This window comes from Varroa destructor, unplaced genomic scaffold (assembly GCF_002443255.2).
Source record: "Varroa destructor unplaced genomic scaffold, Vdes_3.0 BEIS01000003.1, whole genome shotgun sequence".
In the NCBI taxonomy this organism is placed as follows: Eukaryota; Metazoa; Arthropoda; class Arachnida; order Mesostigmata; family Varroidae; genus Varroa; species Varroa destructor.
In genome coordinates this window covers 53,835,631-53,856,394 of record NW_019211456.1, presented here as the reverse complement: position 1 = coordinate 53,856,394, position 20,764 = coordinate 53,835,631, and the positions used below count along the sequence as shown (strand labels likewise).

The window sequence follows — 20,764 nt, the reverse complement described above, 5'->3', positions numbered from 1 at the left end:
TGTTACAGGATCCGTCGTTATCCCAAGACAAAACATATTGGCACTCGTCACACAGAGTTCATGTGGTTGCGAGCCACTTAAACTTTTTAGCCGTCAAGCTTTGTTGAATCTTAGCTATAAAGTGCAAATATTTTGTAATTTTGCTAATTAGTAAATTTCTTGTTGATCACTTTTTCAAATGTATTGGCAGCCTTCATCTTTTTCGCTAAATTGCCAAAGAGCAGAAACTTTGGCAAAAGGTGCGTTCGTTTATTCTGTTTTAATAACGACGCGTGAAAAAAATCTCAAAAGAATTAGCCAAAATCCTTAAAAGAGTTAGCCTGAAAAACGAACAGAGATACTAGTGCATACTATCACGAATAACGGTCTGGATCTACTTATAGAAGGGTATGGATTTTTCAAAACAGCAGCTGGTTGTTCCTTGAGTAAAATCGGTCAAAGTAATTTCAGTTAAAAAGCATCGCATACTTGAGAACTAAATCTTCAAAAGCGTAACTTCAACATTTAATACTGCACCACACTGTACAGCCGTAATATATTCGACATTCGGCACGTGACACAACAATATTTGTATGATATCGCTAAGGATTTTAACTGATACACGTATTATAGACAACGTGAAATTAGCCCTATGACTCTCGCCATAGTTCGTTTTCGGCAATTTTTCAAGGCAGTTTTGGATATAATGCGGGACTTGATCTCTCACCGTAGCAAAACAATTGATTAAGGATCATCTCCTTGTTGTCCGGTCTGCCTCTTGAAAGTTATAGAAAATATAGCAGTATATAAATTAGGGAAAATAGTTTCAGTTTGAAAACGAGAGAAGAAACAGGTTTGGAAGAAAGAGCCATATTCAGGCCGGCTAAGAGAATCTTGTAAATTGCATCTGAGGACAGACGGCAGTCGCTCAGAACGCGATAGTTTTTGGTTCTTCTATTGTTGGATGTGGAAAATAAAGATCTCGTCGTACTTAAGACGGCTTCTTTTCGTTACATCTGAAGAACAGGTTGCTGTTAATCAAAGGCATTTACATGCCAGTCTCGGCTAAGTCGATCCAACAGAAGAAACCTTCGTTATAGTGACGTGCCCTCAACATCAAGCATGCTGAGTGACGCTTACTTAATCGCGTATGCCCAGGACCTGGTCTTGCTCATGGAAGCTCGTACGCAGGATTCATTGGAGCTAACAGCAAATGCTGCCCTCGCCGAAATAGACAGCTAGGTGATTGACAATCGCTTTGTAATCACGCCACATAAGTGTGAGTCAGTTCTCCTGGTGAGACGCAAGCCATGCGAGAGGGCCTTACGATTGAGAGAAGTGTCATATGATTGAAGAGGGTTCGGGAGTAGACTGGTACAGGAACTGGACATAAATAGCTTTAAATCTTTGCAATTTAAATAAAAAACATCTGGCCGGATACGTGCACTTCATGGCCGACGGAAACTAGGATTACATGGAAGAGCGATGCGCAGCACTAGAACAAATAGGACCCGATCAGGCATTTGCAGAACTCAGACTTTTACGGTTAAGAAAATGGTCGCTAAAATGCTCCCCTCCCAGGCAGAGTGGGAGCGCAAACAAGTATGTCTGGAAAGAGTTATGAGAATTAAGAATGAAAAAAAAAACTGTAGTAACAAGGATTTTTGAAAAGAAGAAAAAGGGTTGAAGATGACTCTGCAGATTTGGGAAGAGTATTCTGCAAATTAGGATACATGTTCAACTAATGCAGTCAACGAATCCACAGAATCCAAGCTCTTAAAGCATATTCCAGATGCACGTTTTGTGAATATCTAACCTCCATAGTATTGAACAAAAACACCTTATAATGTGGTTAATTTCTATATTTTCATAACTTTAGTAGCAGCATCCTTATTCCAGTAATATATTCTATCAAAAATGCTACTTTTTCGTTGTTATTTCTTTAGAAATACTTGGCAGAACTTAACGTTATGGAAGCATACTAAGTAGAATTACTTTAATTTTTCGACGAGACCATTTAAAAATTGGCCTCGTTGAATCGCTTAAGAAGTTGCAATATGCTGGTACTTGTTCGACCATATTGGACTTGAGAAGCCTTTATTCAGGCTGACACAGATTGATTGCTCTGTGTGAAGTCCGGTCTTACTATATATACATCGTCTTTGCATCGTGTATATGCATTGTATCTACATTGTGGATCCTCTTTTAAACCATGCTGAAGAAAATACGTGATACATATCGGTTTTTGTTGCTCGTCAGCTACAACAGTAACTGTTCTCTAGGCGATTTATGAGCAATATGTTTAAGGATACTGAGCCTCATGTGTAGTTACTCCCCTCAATGTGGAGTTTACCGACCATATCTAATAGCGGTACCCACCTGCCTTGCACTTTCCTTTGTTTTTAATATCGGGTTAATAGTTTTTAAGCTCTTCTAAGCAGGCTCTTGTTTACGTTTGTGTCCTTATCTCTGCCGTTTTTTAGAAAAGAGAAGAAGCTTGTCATAAGGCTTACAAATACCAGGCTTGCTCTGGCCGCATTTATGTATCCACTAATACTCTTTTAGAGCTACGCAGGTTTGACCGCAGTCGGTTATTTTAACAATGGCTAGCCGACGAGAAAAAGTTTCGAACTAAACTTGCAACTAACCCCATTCCCTAGATCGATTACATGAAATGCTAGTGATAGTTGGAAGGTTTTTCGTTGAGGAAATTACTAACAGAGCTTTGCGGAGGCGCTTTTTGGTGTGCGTTATAAAACTTGTCCTCTTGGGGGTACGTTCTAGTCTTTGATCACGGATATGATTTTCGAAGACCTTCGTTTATGAGACATCTTTTTTATGCACGACCATAAATTTATCACGTATTTTCAGCTTGTCAACCGGAGCCAGGCATCCTTCCCAACTTAAGCTTAATTTTTGTCACTCATGTTTTAGAAATATTTGTTATTAGCTTGCTGCATAAACAGTTAGAAAAGCTCGTTTCGCGTGGGAAACTACGTTTCTGTTCGAGTGTTATTTGGGGGCTGAAACCTTTGCGCCCATACAGCGTGACAAGTTTAGAACCCATTTCTAGTATATTACGAGCAAAGAATGTAATGATGAGTACGGCGGCTAAGCGTAGCTTTGCGGTACATATGGCGAAATATTTTCTACTAGGAAGTAGCTCGAACGAAAGCATTGACTTACGAAGTTATTATCTATTAGATATAAACTAAAAAGAATAAGTTGTTAGCTTAATTCAATCATTAGCTTGTACGATAATATCGAATTTGCAATGTTTAATCCCTCTAATAGGCTAATAAAAACTCTGATATTAGTGTAACGTTAACAGTCATCAGCACGATCGACTGGGTTCCTAAATATAATGCATAGTATCGTCGCAAAGCCCTGGTCAATACCGATCCACTAACATTTCCACATGTTTTAGTATGCTTGTGCTACTACAAATTATTCTATTATTGAAACATTTTAAATCCAATTTTTTAATTTCTAACATTGTAGGTGTTTTCAAGGAGTTAACGTGCAACAAAGCTAATCAAGGTGCTGGAAAAAGGCTGCACATGGACCTGGGAGTGTTTTTGAACTACCTTGAAGCTCGAGATCTGAAATTTGCGTTTTATGAACTCTTCGGAATACAATAAAAACAAGCGGACCGTATGTCTTGGTAAAATATTGATAAACAACTTAGGTGTTGTAGATAGGGTTCAGTCGTAATTCGTTCATCTCTTGCTTAGCCTTCCGCATCACCGTTCCAGAAAGCGACTGCTTTCTGCCACAGCTTGGTTTAATGGCTGTCGATTGGTAATCAATATTTTGGCGCGTACGCCTCTCATCTGACCCTTATATTCAAAAATAATAGATTTTAATAGCTTACAGTTCTTAATTTTCGTGAAGACGTCCTGTACGCCCGTGAGTAAGTGAGTTCAAACTTGGACACTCTCGTATGGAAAAGTATATATGCCAGTACGTAAATGAAAAGTTGTGTGCCACCGGTTGAGCTCATCATGCCTTTTTTACTCACTCTATCCTGAAATATTTAGTTGATACCAGCTATGGTACGCTTAAGACAAAGTGTTATATTAATGTTGCTCATCAGATCATTGCCGTTTAATCTAACAATATGAAGAACAAATGGTAAGTGTCGCGTTAATTAATAATTCTTTCGCCTGCAAGGGCTCTAACCTAACACCAATTCTATACAAGTCAGTAACGTTCTACGTAAAAAATAGATAATAAGTAGTTATGTGCCTTTCAGTTCCCTTTCTCTGGGTGAACTTCTTAGTCTGCTTTCTGAAAAGTGGTTAAGAGAAATCGCTAAGTTTATCTATATTCCCTAACAAAGTACTGTGCTATCTATTGTAGCAAATGGTTGTATCTTTTTATACAACACACGCATTTCACTGACAAAAATCTTCTCTTTTAAGTAAGTACACTGACCGCTCTTCTGATTTAGTACCACAGTAGTTAAGTATATGATTCTGCAGTTTTGAGACCACATAACCTTTAATTACATAAATTGCATCATGTTATGAATATCAACGATTTTTGTATAATAAATGTTACTTAAATTATTTAAATATTTTGCACTAATTTTTGCACATTTGAACATACCGAGCTTCAGCTTTCGTAATTTGGTTTCTTTAAATACGTTGGGGCCCGTGTACGTTATCGCACTGGAATTAGACTGTCAGATAAACAATGCAGCTTCTTTTTACGACTTTCTTAAGAAGTAAAAAAAACATAAATCGACCAGCTATTTCTAGAAAAGTAGTTTCTAGAAAAGTTTTATCATATCGTGCAGTTTAGCTATGCGTCTCTATACAGACTTACAATATACGTTTATTAAGCGTGAAACACAGGTCATATTTCTACAGCCCCGTGACTAGTTTGTACCATCATCTTTCAAACGTATATAGTAAGACTTGTTTAGAAGTTTAGTGTCTGTATACTTGATATAGATACTTGAGAATCAAACTAGTTTTCAAGATCCGATCATGCAATTCACTGCAAAGCATGTGTGCGTTTTAAGCCATCGCAATTTCAAAAATGAAAAAGACAATTATGATTTTCTTGAACTGCAGTGGTTGTGTAGCAGAGATTCCTTTTCTGCAGCAAGGGCGGGGCTTTACGTATTGATAAATGTATAGTACTTTTCAAAAATATATAGCAATATTTTCAAACATCGTAGGGGCTTATCAAGCTTAGATCACATTACCGCGCAACAATTTAACAATAATTTTAGGTCCGAAACCTAAAATTACAGGAAAGGCATAATTGTATACAATATCTTGCTCAAAGCGATACAAACTAACGCTGACTATAATTTGGACGATAGTGAGGCTGATATCATAGGTCTGTTTTTATAAATTGTGTGTTCGAATTCCGACATTCGCACAGATATTTAACAAGACCTTCTGTGGAGAATTTGTGTTCAACTTTTAATCTGTTAGCGTGCCATCATCGTGTAATGGGCAAGGACAAAAGAATAAACTAAGAAAGGACTACCGGTTCGAACAATATCAATACCACACGAAACATGGAGGTTGCATGGTACCAACTACGTAGAACTAACTGGAATAGTAATTTCTGCAATGATTCGGTAGCAATGTTTTGCTAAACATAAGGGCTTATAATTCTTCGAGTAACCACGTTTGTTCCGCAGCAGTTTGGTAGCCGTTCTGATCCAGTTCCGGATCTAAAGTTCAAAACAATTTGTTTGCTATATCATTACGCACGTATATTGTTTCGCACGGATATTTTTTTTTCCGACAATTCGGCATGAGGTCATAATGGCCGTTTTCAGTTTTTTTTTATAGCAATTATTTTATACGGGCAAAAACATTCCCCGGGACGATTTCTTCTACATTCTTGACGATATGAAAGTCACGGTTAGCGTTATAATAATTTACCATTTGGAACGATTTCTCTTTTGCATGACAGTATATACCTAAGCACTACCATATTAGAAAAAGTTTAGTACCAGCGAGATTCAGAATCCTTTGTATTCGTTAATTACGGACTCTCAAAAAAACCTAAATTAAAGTGCAAGTAATGCCGATTGAACGATAAATATTATCGAGCTCTACGTTCGGTTTACGCGAGGCATTGCTACAGAGTGCTACAGACCTAGACCATTTTACATGTCCGTGTGTTTGGTACCTTGGTATCGTTACGGGAACGTTCTGAAATCAGTTTTTTTAATATACATTAATACTTTCTTTTTAGGCTCAGTACAGACTTGTTTTAGATTAGAAACAATGTGATAGCTTTGAGTTTATCGGTGAGTAGAAGACTTTGGAATCCATTTATCCTTACTAGCGCCTTGTTTGTGTGCTTCACCTCGCGTAGACATTAATTTTTATTCTTAGGTATGTAAAGTTGCTAAATTTCGACAGCAACGATAGTCTGTTAGATACGCTGTGGCTACTTAAATCTGGGGGTTAAAAGAATATTTTTTATTGTATCTAAATAAAAAGATTTCACGAATTTTTTTCACGTGCTAAGAGTGTTGTTCGTGAGAATTATGTTTATTTAATATAACGACCATTCACCCTGATTCTCCCTAAAATTCGGGATTGTTACTCACTAGTTAGTGCTTAAAAATACTGCAAATATCATTCAACCACGCATCTACCGATATAAAGTGTGAACGTGTAAAGATATCGTCGGGGTAAGTTTTATTCGAGAAATTTTAACAGAATTAAATTTCAGGTTGACAACAAATGTAAAGTTTTAAAAACAAATTATTTTTTGTTCAGCGCGGAGACATTGAATAGAAGATGATCTTTACGCATATTGCAAAAACGATGCAATTGTGTTCCGTTATGATAAGCTTTGTTGTAGCAACAACTGGCTGTCTTCTGGTACCAAGGATAACGAACCGGAGCACGCTCGCTATGACAAACAGCCCGCCAAAGCTTGAGTTTAAATGCCTCATTGATTCTCCATCAGACTTACCTCTTGATGATCTCATGATGAGCTATTGGTCGACACCAAGATTTACCTTCCCTTCACAGAGACGCTGGTGTAAAACAAGGATACCATATAACCAAAAGAACAAATGTTCAACAAAGTTTTGACCGGTATTGATAGTGACCATTTTGTCTTCAAAAAGCTGTGGTACAGCCTACATACTAAACATGTAAAGAAGTACCAAAATGACCTATCTCAGCTTTCAAATATAAATGTTTATTAATTACATTCGTAGATAAAAAACGTTCTTGGATGGAGTTTGAAGAGTTGGTATTACTGCTTATAACGCGTGTAGCGTTGTTTCTACATATAGTATTTAGCTTCAATTTAGTACAGTACTCGATGGCAAATCATTATTCTCTGTACAAGAGTTTTATAGATTGTTATCACTTTTGAAACATCACTTCTACACGTACTTAGTTTATATATTTTATAATATACCTAATAATCTTTCGTAATTTATGCAAGTTTATATAATCCTATCTAGTTTTTCTTTGATTTAGCAATTGCTACGCTTACAAAATAGAAAATAAATACAGCAGTTCTTACTTGCGTTAAATAAGGAAAGGAACTAGTGACTGAATACTTTAATACTGAATTGAATCTGATATTTCAGGCAAGCGTTATAGGTGAGATACATTCTGGTTGTTGGTTTGGTGGACGAGGTGAGTGCTCGTGTGAAACAATGCGGCAATTCTTGCTTGGGTTGGGTTGTCGCCTGGGGACGTTTAGTGACCGAATGTTTGGACAGCATCTGCTGCTGACAAATGTGGCCGTTTCAACGGCGATGGCCTTGGCGGGCGACGGAGTGCAGCAGTACTATGAAGTAGCCTGCAGTTTTCAAGACAAGCTGCACATCAAGCGGACTATGCACATGGGGGCTGCTGGTTTCACAACCGGTTAGTTGTTAACATATTATGGCACTATTAATTTCACTTATGACTAGAAATAAGCTGTTTGGAGCTTTAGGTCTAGCAACACACATACATTCCTACTGTTATGAATAGTATTTTGAATTGTTTGGGTTGAAACTCTTCGTACCGACTTCCACTTGAATTTTGTAGTACTCTATCCTTGTTTAGTTGGCAGTCATCTCACAAAGTTTAGTAGAGAAAGACACACAGAGCAATCGATATTCAATTAATTTAAGAAAGTGCGTAATTCACTAGTAATCTTTTGGTATCTATCACATATTTTCTAGGTTTTTTTATCTTAGTGGAGAATTATTTATATGAATTTATTCAAATTCTTCAGCACTTTTGACGCATATAAAAATTGATTGAATAATATATATGCATATATGCAGAACTGGTAACATTTTACAAACCAACGAGCGTAAATAGAAGATCTCACCCACGGCCTATTAGTTCTGGAGTCCTCGTCCTCCTGCAACTGAAATTCGGTATAATGACGATTTATGTATAGAATGATTATTCAATCAATTTCTGTATGCATCAAAAAAAAATAATATATTGATCTGTACTGTGGAAGGTATGCCTTTGAAGGAAAATTAGATCAGAACGGTTTTTGTAAAAAATGTTAATTAGTTACTGGAGTATAGACACAATACTAAAACGTATCAGAAAAAAGGCCAAAAAGTAAAATAATGTTCCGGTTAAAGTATTTTTGACGTTCAAACGTTACGCCGTATACCTTTCAATGGCTGTTTTGCCGATTTTATCGAACTGTTCAGAAGGTAATGGCGAGTTGTCCGTCTAATAAAAACGTAGTGTTCATTCGAATTTTAGCAACAAATTAGCCAAATATTTGTCGTCACTTCCTTCGGCCAATATCGAATCCAATATCGAATTCTTCTGATTAGATTCCTTCGGATTTGGTGCCCAGCAAATTTTCGACACTTTAAGTTGTTAAAAGTATGGTTTATAATCGAATTTGCCGTTATTTTCGCAAAATCTAGTAGTCGACAGAGCGATATCCAGAGTATAAACTAGCTAGAAAACTACTTCCCATTCAGGGTTTTGCAGCCTGGTTTTAGCGACCTTTACCATATTTCTTTACTATTAGCCAGGCTTTTTTACTCGATGCAATTAAGCCATAAACACATTTTGCCGAGCTTTCTTCAGTATTTCCCAGTGTACAGGGCCTTTCTAGCCCCACTGAACGCGAATTTTCTTGAAATGGAGAAAAGTGAAATTTCCTCTGGGATTATGTAAGTCGACCAGGACGGAACCATAGCTTCGAGCAAGATGCCGTTATTGAACTTACCAAGCCACCTTTAGGTAATTCTTTCAGGCATGAGGTCTACGACGTATAGGTTATATCCTTTATTGAACTTATAAAGCTACCAAAACAGTAAAAGATAAAATGCAGTGAATGCAAATGTTCTCCATTTGAAACGTTTATTTTGAAAGCCTAGATTTGAGATAAAAACCATTTCAGTACACATTCTGAAGAGAGATAACTTCCTTGGATGATTAAACTAATAGAACAAAAGTAAAGAAGAAGGCGACCATCTAAAAAGTCTCCAATACTTTTCGAATACGTTGATAGCTGCAGAAAAAGTTGCAAGAGATCGTAGAAAAACATAAAATCCTAGGAAAGGCAGGGATAGGCAAAACGTGAAAGCAAATATTAAAAATATATATTACTATACAAGTGCAACGTAGGTAAAAATAGGTAAGCAATGACACAAAGCGGGTAAGTGGTAACAGGGATAACAGGGATTTTGTATACTGGATCGAACTTATCGTCATTGTGTACAGCATAACAATGTTATTTTAGGCTTTTTAGATTTTTGTTTTGCGAATTTTTTATTCTTTATTATAAGAATTTATTATTGCGGTTGATTTGTTTCTTTGCATGATTGGTGTGATTCTTCTGTATAAACACTTAGTCCCCCCTGGCCTACACAGTCGGTAAATTTCATACAATCGTAAATATTACTGTTTAACTGCAAGGACAAACAAAAATCTGCATCTTGTATCATCTCATGTTAACAGGTAAAAGCGACTTAAACAGTCTGTTTGTTAACAAGTATAGCCTGAAGGATTGACGCGTTGGTAACAGCGGAATCAGAGGTGTCTAACTCAAACTCTATAGGGCACACGTAAAACACCTTTATAGATAGCGCAGATATTTTTACACCTGCTAGTATGCTTATGAAGATTATTGTTACCGTCGTTAATTATCGTCGTTAAGTAGTAATTTTGGAAGTTTAACCTGACAGGTTAGATTGTTGATCATAATTCTTTACCGTAGCACAAAATAGCTTAGGTAAATTTTTAGTTGAGCATAGACGTCTGTTCAGTATAGTTCCAGAATGTTCATTGGTACAAAATCCCCTAGCAATTTTTTCAATCAACAAGTTTAAAAAGCATTCTTTTACCTTTTATCGCAGGCATCGTAACCCACTACTGGTACAACTTCTTAGATCGCTGGTGGCAAAGTAGAGCGGCAAAAGTTGTGCTCAAGAAGGTTCTTTACGATCAGATTCTCTTTTCGCCTATATGTCTCACCATATATTTTGGAACACTCGCCATCCTTGACGGATCCAACTACGATAAATTTAAACATGAACTCACAGGTAAATTTGATAATTTGTATACCACATACATTTGAACAAAACATAGTTCTGCCATATATATAAAGCCTAATATAAAGCATTTACTGTTTTCATATATGTAGTTTATATCTGGTTACTGTGGTTGTCTGTATAAGCCTATATAAACCGAACAGATGCATTCCGTCAGCGCAACGTAATGGTTCTCTCTGTTTACGTTTACACTGTGTGAGTGTAGATAAATGTGCAAATACAGTATCGTTTTTCTGTACAAAAACTTTTACTTCAAACTCCAGTTGATTCAAATCCGAATAAGAAAAATACGCAATCTTCAAATAAATGGGCACATAAATTGGCGATTGTGCACTTATTTGCGTTGGCATATTGCATTGTCAACCTTTATCGTAGCTTTACTTATGGCGTCGGTAGATAAATAACCGCAAGGGGTAAGTACCATGCTACAGGCTCGTTCAGTTCTTAATTTCTGCTTGTAAGGTCATCAAATCGTCTTTGGTAATTTTTTTGTAAATCACATGGTTTCAATTTAACCTTAAAGCCCACCGATCTTAACACTGTGCTCAAAGCGTTGTTAATCGTGACTTGTGTTAAAAGCAATAATGGCTGATAACGTGTCACTGATGTGCCATGCGGGAAGTCGTCAGGTTTACAGGTCAATCTTAAATCTTACCTTAGAAGTGTCGCCAAAAAAACTGGTGTGCCAATCACAGAGGCACTCATGCAGCCTGTAATGGCCGGCGCAGTATGAAAAGAATCACACGAAAACAAGAGCAAACAGGTTGTACTTGAAGGTGTCCAGTCATTTTCAAGATATTCCGTTGAAAAGTGATTGCATTGCAATCGATGGATCAACATGTATGTGAAAATATACAATAATGAAATAACACATCTAAATTACAAATGAAATAATGAGAACGTATTTAAATAACAATAATTTCTATATGAATTTTCTGGTTCCTTTCTTGGGGAAGGGTTGTTTTAGATTGCTTTTTTTATTACATTCACTATGTAGATACTTAGTTGAGCGTACTTGCCTTTAAAAATTATGACTTTCTCGTACGTTGATTGCAAGATTTGTATTTATCTACTAAAATTTTTGCTCGTCCCAGTCACATAAAAAATAACTCAGGGAAATGTGAGTGAACGTGGTTTTTTCATTTAGACGTTCAATGCTTTCTATTTAGTGAATTTCAATAAGACTGTTTTTTTTTACATACAATCTTCCCACACAGTGGAAACGTCTCCAAAATTTTTTATTTATTTATATTTATAATTTATAACGAGCACAGCCAGTTTCTAGAGCCAGCCCCGATTTAGCAGTCGGAAATTTCATTGTGATTTCAGAGCTTGCTGAAGAAAAATAGGCTGGGTGTACATTTTCATACGAGTCAAAAAGGCATTAGCATAATCATTAAATGCATCCAATTCGAAGCTTCAAAGGGCCAGCACATGACCGCGCACCTCAGTTGTTTGTTGCTAGATTTCTGAATTTAAACGCAGTTGAAAGGACGGCTGCCGAGTGCCCGGTAAAGCAGTTTTGAGAGAAATGATACCAATTGATTTTCATTGCCAGACAAGCGAACCTTGATGCGTAGAATAGCAAACACCTGTGACATTTCATCGTCACTTAATTCTAAATCTATACATGAATACGCGGTCATAGACAATCTTTTACCGAAATAATGTTACCTTTGCTAATGACAGATAAAACAGCAACCGGCTGGAACCATTAAAAAGTTCGAAATAACTCAACGTAGTTACTGACGAAAGGTGAAGCAACCATGACACTACTGGAAAGAAACGTCCAAAAAATGGAAGCAACGGACCAGCTACAACATAGTCACCTCTGAGCTTGGCAGCCAAGAAAATGGGGCGTGCTATTTTGCGGGCGCTCGTGGAATTTGTAATTACTTCTATTTAATAACCCGTTTAGTTTAAATGTGAAGGACACTAATGGTACAAAATGTAGCAAAAGGGAGGAGGCTTTAATAGAACGATTTTGTATCTTACAAATCCGTTTATTCGTGGTAGGCCGAAAACAAAAGGAGCGAGGTTCGAGTTACACACTCTGTCTATTGAGTGACAATTGGAAAGTGTGCGTGAGGCGAAGTATGGCCAACAAATGCAAATCACGTTTAAATCAAAATGAACAAAGGTTGTTTAGAGTTTTGTTTTGTATGAATGCTGAAATACCTAGCATTTGGTTTTGACGAACTAGTGGTTACGTTTGTTTTCTATTTCAGATAAAGGCAGTACCGTATATACAGTCGAGTGGTTGATATGGCCACTTGCGCAAACGTTTAACTTTTACTACCTACCATTGCGTTATCGGGTGGTGTTCGACACTGTTATTTCATTTGGATTTGACGTCTTCACTCCGTATATCATATATCGCGACCAGCGTAAATTTAGTAGACAAATAGTCTACAAGAACGTCTCTGAGACAGGTATTCAAAAAGAACCATCCAAAATTAGCCAGCAATGCTAAATTAGTTCTTCCCAATCAGGTTGAGGCACTGTCAAACAGACCTATTCCCGGCAAGAATATATGAAAACAAAAGCCGCATATTTTAATTTTACATGTTCAAAAAGACTGAATAAAAGAAAATAAAATTGAGTGGCGCGTATACTTTTATAGAGAGTAAGTTGTCGTTGTTAATATCAAGGAACAATATTGAAAACTTGAATTAGGCAGCCCAACATTTTGCTAATAGTGATGAATTGTTAGAGTATCATTATTTTTCGAATAGGAGCGTGTAAGAAAGAGTGAGTAAAGGCTTGCTTAATTTAGAGTTTATTCATATTGCATTGATATTTTTTGCAACCGTTTAGAGTAGTGACTAACACACTGCACTTCAAAGTTAGAAATAAACTATTAGTAAACAAAAGAGATGTCTCATAGGAAGTAAGCGTAAAATTACATATGATTTTAAAATATATTTGTTTGAAAATACACGTTATTTTGTTTCGTTTTTTTTCTTTTTTTCATCTTCATCATTTTCAGATTTGTTCATCTGACACAGATATTTGTTTGTTACCACTTTCCGGCTAAGCAGCAGTACGGGTTGATTAAAAGAAAGTTTTATCTCCTTAAATCTATGCAAGATTGGGCAATTCGTCAGAACTTTGTTGTGTATTTCAGTTTCTTCATTTTGTTCATTCCGTTTTTAAAAGCAAATTGAAATTACGATTCACTACTTTCATGCAGATTTTATTAATAATTATACATCTGTTGACTCATACAACCAAAGAATGGGCAATTTACTAAGACTATGATTGATGCAGTACCAAGGGAACGATAAGTTAACCTCTAAACTCTACACACTAACCATAACCTTAATAAAAAGATAATGCGAACCGCCGTTTAGTGGGTTCTATTGAATGCTTCAATCTTCTCAATATTCGTATGTATGAAAAACAAGTAAATATTATGATAAACGTTTTTTGATATACAAGCAAAGAAGTTACGTAACAGATTACTTAGATGTATATCCAGTTGCGTTGGCTTGCACTTAACGCTTTAATAATAGCTTTAGAAGGTGTAGTGCTTCATGCGTGAAACAGACAGTGTATAGTGTTTTTAAAAATTTTATTAATTTCCATTATAAGGGCAGATTAAGCCTCTGAGTGAATCATTTCTCAAAAATCATTACGATCTCAACATCTTATAGGGTAAAACATATAATATCAAAGGAAGGTCCGTGCGAATATCATATGAATAATAGAACGAATTTGAGAATAACGATTCGACTGACTACAGACAATTGTAGCTTTTTAATAGACGAAGCAGACGATAGGATATGAAAACAGTTACAGTTTGAATCAAAAATAGTTGTTTTTTATCTTTTACAATTTTTTTGAAGCTGTCCGCTACTATTACGAAAGTAGTTTATTTTATGACCTCAATTCGAAATAATTTTGTAATCCGAGCAATACAGAAGCATTGTAGTCGCTTCAGTAATAGGTGGCGGCCCTTAGCATAAAACAGACCCTTCGTAGAAACCTGAAACAGTTCATTAAATATACCTGCATTTTTGATTAAACCAACTTTGTGTGATTGGCACATCTAAAAGTAAATATCTAAAAGAACATACGATTTAGATTATATAGCCATCTATTAGTAAAGTTAATGCAAAAACCTGGAAATATTATGCCTACTGGTTGCTCCCCAGCCATTTTTTCGTTAATACGTCTTTGATAGTGCAAAAAGTGACGTCTTTGCTAAATTTAGGTATACATGGTGGGAGCCAACCGCCTTCTAAGTATAAGTACACAATATCAAACACAAAAAAAGGAAGTTTATTAATACAGAATTGTTTTATTAGATTATTTATTAATGCGTATTGTATAAACTTACGAATTAATGAATGATATTTAAAAATACGGTAGGGGAAAGTGGGGTTACATAGAGTCAAAATTTTTCTGTAAAGGAAGAACGAGAAAAGGATATATCGGTATATAAACGATTAAAGGCACCCATATCACTGGCCCACGTGATCCTACCAGGTTGGGTAATATATGAACCAAAGATGGGAATATATGTGCCACTAATAATTTTGTATGAAGAGAAGCCTGTCAAAACACTCATTCAGATACCACCCTTATAATTTTTAATTAAGCGTTACCTAAGTGTAATTGTGTTCTTGCAACAAAAACACATATTGGTAGTCAAATGAACAGAAAATTTATTGGAGCAGCATAGCTAAACAGAAGTTACTTTACAGGAATTATTTTGAATGACAGCTATGGATGTCACTCACCCAAAGGAGACTCGATAAGTCCTGTACTAGTCGCGTAGTTATCCATGATTAATAATAATTAATTAGAATAACAATTAATCGCGATAAAACCAAGAGAGTCCTAAACACTTTCGTTATGATCTATTCAGACAGGTTTGCATCATCTGAGGTTCCAGTGAGTAAACCTTGTGGCGTGTGTTCTAAGAAAACGAAACATGGCGGGATTGTGTCTTCACTGTTGGACAGACCGAAAATCGTTATAGCAAGAGCGTCTAGTCAAATTATATAGGCTAGTTATAATAAGTTCTACAGAACACTAAGGATTTTGACCGAAGAAGCTAGTCTTTCATCAAAGCTAAAAAGGAAACTCTAGGTAAGGCAGATTACTCTACCATAATCCTTCATACAGTTCTAGCTGGGTTTATTAGCAAAAATATTAGTATGTACATGAACTACGTTTAGTCGTAAAAGTAAGGAGGAACAGTAGTAACGTGGGCACCTAATAATTCTCCATAGTGAATTGAGATCGTAATTATGCGCAATATGGTGCAAAATTTGACAGTTTTGTTTTATCCGAACTACGTGCTATGGCACTAAGATCATAATTTTTTTAAAACCAACATGTTACATATTGTTGACAATATCATGTGACACAGCGAGTGCGAAAACACGATGTCTAATTTTAACTTACCATATAATCACATATATACAGTTTTACCAAGCTGAATTTGTATTCCGAAGTCACTTATTTGAATTAGCGTCGACTTTCTCCAGCTTCATCTATGTCCAAAATGCATTGGCTTTTCAGGCATGGCAAAACACATAACAAACCTTCAGGGCGGTAAGAAAAGTGCATGTAAGAACTTGTATAAAACGTAACTTGCCTTCAAGTTGCTTTTAAAAGCGTAGCTTAGGGAAGTTTTATGAAATCTGAAAAAATATTTGGCTGTGCCATTTCACTCTACTTTTTGAAATACAATTAAAGAAAACAATTGTAACGCGAACTGCATAAGTTACTGATACGCGTGCACTTAAAAAAATGTAGGAGAATTGTTACTTTAGAAAATAAAATTTGTTAGAAAATAAAAAATAGATTTAAATCAAACCTCTCTTGCTAGAAGGACGTAATTGCCCATCCGGTTCCTGTCCTATATAGCAACATTACCCTCATACGAGCTAATCTTTCTAAGTTCTTTACAAGCAATGACAAGAGTACCAGAGTAGGTTGTTTTTTTAAGTGACTTTCTGATGAAAAGTTTTACAGCTGATAAACAGGACATCGTGTACTCATTTACGAGTGTGAAGTAATAACAATATGATGCTTTTTAGGGTATCATATGTATCGTAATGCCATGTAAACATCTAATTCACTTGTACATAGGCGTTACTATTTATTTTCAACGGCGCGCTATGTGAATACAAAGGTTTTGTTTCTTTCAAAAACAACCTTAATAATGTAAAACATAAGGAAATAGAGCATGCTAGATATATATATATATATATATATATATATATATATATATATATATACATATACAATATAATAACTCCTAGGTGTTGTTATCGCTATGGCTGATGCACGGGGTGTTGCCGTAAATTGTAGGTAGTGTAAGTGGGAAGCGAGTTGCCGCTATACAGGAATAGAGAAAATGGACGGCCAGTCTGTGAAGCTAAAAGTGATGGAGCGTATAACAGAGTGTTGAAAGTTGCGTTGCTACAGAATCCATCATTTTTTACCTACTGGCCAACTGGGTAGAACAGCAACGGGCGCTTCCAGTGTCTCTTAAATGCCTGTTTGAGATTTCTGTATTTTTACTAAGCCCGCCCAACACTAATCCGAACCGGTTGTGGCTAGTTTGGAGACGTGATATTTGTTTGTCTGCAAACACGCTTTGCTTATTAAAAAATACGAGGCATTCTAGATGTATTCCCTAGGCATTTTCATCATACGTTTCTTATGTATACAGGCACAGCTAGGAAGTTTAAATTAATTAATAGTTCATTAGTTAATTTAACTAATATTCTGCTTGACTTCTATTATATGCAAAGTTGAAATTCCACTCAGTGTTAAAGTAGCTTACAAGGTTTGAAAGTTTGAAAATGTTTGGCATTACATTGCAATAAGCTGTAAATACCGAAAAGTTTAAGCTAGAAATGTACCTTGAAAATTGAGTTTCACCAGCGAAAGTCAAGCATAGTTCAAATTTGAACCGCTTGAAAATTTAAATTTTGCCTCGACTTAGGGAGAATAACACGACAAAGGTTTAATAAACGAACGATGGGCACGTATAGGGACTTTCTAGGAACACTGGCATTTGTAAGATGGACAAGCATGCATCTGCTACTCTAGCCGATAACGTGCTGTGAGCAAAACTTTTTATTAATACCCTTTTTAGTATATACGGAACATATATATATGTTCCGAGCGCTCGAGAAGCGTTACGTAACCACCGACGAAGAAGGAAGTGTGGTGCTTGCTGAGGTACTTCAATCTCAAATAGTCGAGAGTAGTGCACTGTCTGATACAGTGAGGAGTGCGGCTTCGGACGTAAAACTCAAGACTTAGGCGAAATTTGGTTATATACTTCTTTATAAGGAAACTGAAGCAATCGTTCCCTTAAGAACTCCCTATAACTCCAGCGATCTTGGACAAATTGTTCTGGCACTTTATTTGTAAAGAGTTTGTTAAATGTTGTCGAAGCTTTTATTTCAGTCTAGCTAGGCCACTCTATAACTCGAAGGCCCTTATGCATGTCATGTCGTGATGGTTGATATCAAATAGCGTACCGTGATCGAGATAGATGATTGCAACGCTCATTTGCTTTACATTTTGATGCAGTTAGTTAGATTCGAAGATACTTGCTACGGCCCGTTCCTAAGCTCCTACCCTCAAGTTTATCCCCTATTCTCCAAAAATAAAGCATGTCGGCTGTGAATATGCTTGGTACATCGTCGAACAAAAAGCGGTGGTAAGGACTGAAAATGTCATCTAAAAGAAGTTTTTCATTTTTTAATAAAATAATTTTTACAATCTAACTCTATAGCTAATACTAGTCATCGTTATTATTACCGCTATCACACATCTTGTTTAAAACATTCAACATAGAGGGACAGTTTTCATCTGCGGGCATGGTTATGCGCGAAGTGTAAACTACAGTGGTAATTGGTTGTGACCCTTCTCAGTATTAAGATATTGATTGTATTTTTGGAAGCTCCCGTTTAGCTCATCATGAGCACATCTCCATCCAGAGGCCGTGTCAAGCTGATGGATAACTGCATTCCCAAAATAACGACCTAAATGTCTTTAAAAGTGTTCCTATAGGCTATGTGTATAATATATCATTATGTATCAAGTTAATTTTATTATAATATTCTGAGTTATAATGACGTATTTAGTTAATAACTTTAAACTGAAAACAATGTTTAATTACATATTTGGAAATATTAAGGTGCATAGATATTTGAAGTTGCTTGCTGATTTCCGCCCCTAATATGTCGTTCGATTATGTGTATTATATTCGCGCTCTTTTCATTTCATTGGCATGCCACCGTTTTAACATGATTAAAAGATTTTATTTAGAGGTCTGATTTCAAAGATATTTTTTTTCGGAACGCAATTATTTCAGTAATATATAAAATAGGAAATAGGTTTTGACCAAACGTGAAATAGGATCTAAAACTCTACTCTTCATCTTTTAGCCATGCACAATTTTGTGTAGTAGTTTCTCTTCTACTTTGTTTTCAACTATATTTTAATTTGGAATGGAAATGAATTACGTATGTAGTATGATATTGTAGAGTTCATAATTTTTCAGTAAGTTCTTTGAAATTTTTCATGAATATAAGTTTATAGGAATACCAGGCTTTTCCTCTCTCCTTGACACGTCACTGGTCCCGCATGCAAGTGATAGCGTTTTATATGTTTCTGACACACTATATCACATTCCTCTAAATGAATTCTAATCTCTGGTGCATGGCCCCTTAAAAGCTTTGCGGGAAACCTGTGTACTTAACTAATTAATACAATTAACAGTTACGTTATTATGGGAGACTGCTATGTAAGACCGGCCATCAGGCTCGGATAATGGGTTCTTACACATGTTCTTGAAACATCAGATCTTTGTATTGGAAGTACATATTTGGTTATACTTTCGCTCGCATTGATATAGAGGTAATAGTGGTTTTCGAGGATACTTGAGTCTTCAGATCCTTTACTGTCTGTATTGTTCTTAACTAATTAGGTTTACATATACTTATGAACTGAATGCTGGATATGATTCGGACGGTTGTTTTGATTGATACAAAAAATTAATTTTGTATCAATTTTTTGTATCAATCAAATCAATAATTTTGTACCAGTAATTGATTTATATCCTACATTTTCTTGCATTTTTTAAATAAAACAGATTAAAGGCACAAATGTTTAATTGATTGCCCGAATAGCTTCGAGCTGAATGTAGAAGACAATTATTGGTTTATAGTTTCTGATAGGCTTACCAATGGACGTCCTGTTGGACTGTTGTAGAGTGCTGAAACGGGACCAGATGGCCTGTCACTCATTTCGTCATTATTATAATTCATTTTCAATCATCGGCTGAAGTAGTGGAGTATAGCTATGTAATTCCTGAGACGTTTCCTACTTGAATTTAATTATTAATTTAATTCTTGGTAAATATAAACCGGCATCCTCTACTGATGACTAGGTACAGGCTATCCACTTACTAATTGTGCTTTATCGGTAGCAATCTATGACGCGGTACATCGAACAAGATGGATTTTCCTGACATGTTAAAAAAATACATAATCGGATATAAAAGTGGGGATAAGCGAATCAAAGGTAACTAATAACTATCTCGTTTTTCGGAGCGACATTTTCGAAAGAATTTTCTTGGAAAATAATGTACATCTAAACCTCCATAGACGTTTTACCGCACATTTTTTCCGTTCCTTGAACTTTGAGACCAAATCCGTATACTAAGCGCAGAGCAAATTTACTTGTGTTCCAAGAACCTTTGACTCCCATAAATTACACTATGCCAAAAAAATCTTAGTGTAGTACGTATGATCTTATCTACTCGTTTATAACGTGCTGATATCAACCTCTTCCTCCTCTGTGCGATTAGGGTTCTCCTTATGAAAGGCTCTTTTCATTATTATTGACTAATTTAATACGTATAGAATCTGTAGAGTATGATTTAATCTTTTTGATACGTCTAAAATAGAGAATCTGAACCGTATGCAGAGGACACCTCTGTTTTTATAAGGCCAAAGCATCATGATGTATATACTGCATTGAATGAAAATTTTACTGGCGTACATATAGTACGGCAATTAATATTTCGTATTATTAGTCGTATTGTTTCGCTTATACAACCGATAGTTTACTCCAAGTATATCAACGCAATCAACGGCAATAATCACTTGGCTGATTCGCGGGTGTTTGTTCCTCTGGTATCATACCGAACAATAAGTTTTTCTATAGATGTACATTTATTGCATTTTCGATCTAAATAAACCGGTTCAATCTATAGTCAAT

General features: G+C 35.9%; 1 protein-coding gene and 1 long non-coding RNA gene across 13 annotated transcripts in view; one reads left to right on the top strand and one right to left on the bottom strand.

Annotated features, from left to right (window-relative positions):
• The window catches only part of LOC111246774 (mpv17-like protein 2), a 25,438-nt gene extending 4,674 nt beyond the window's left edge, over nt 1-20,764 (top strand). The window contains exons 1-6 of one of the 12 annotated variants that reach the window (XM_086985032.1): nt 1,054-1,221; nt 3,481-3,633; nt 7,568-7,850; nt 10,310-10,495; nt 12,733-12,936; nt 15,378-20,764. In XM_086985032.1, coding sequence (XP_086841158.1) covers nt 3,598-3,633; nt 7,568-7,850; nt 10,310-10,495; nt 12,733-12,936; nt 15,378-15,517 — 849 coding nt within the window. In that variant the 5' untranslated portion in view covers nt 1,054-1,221; nt 3,481-3,597 and the 3' untranslated portion in view covers nt 15,518-20,764. The other 11 variants (XM_086985033.1, XM_086985031.1, XM_086985035.1 and 8 more) reach the window with 11 other exon arrangements.
• LOC147757138 (uncharacterized) lies at nt 7,494-10,438 on the bottom strand. Its single transcript, XR_015324856.1, has 2 exons — nt 10,298-10,438; nt 7,494-8,343 (listed from the first exon to the last, which is right to left on the bottom strand). It is a non-coding gene; the product is annotated as an uncharacterized LOC147757138 (long non-coding RNA).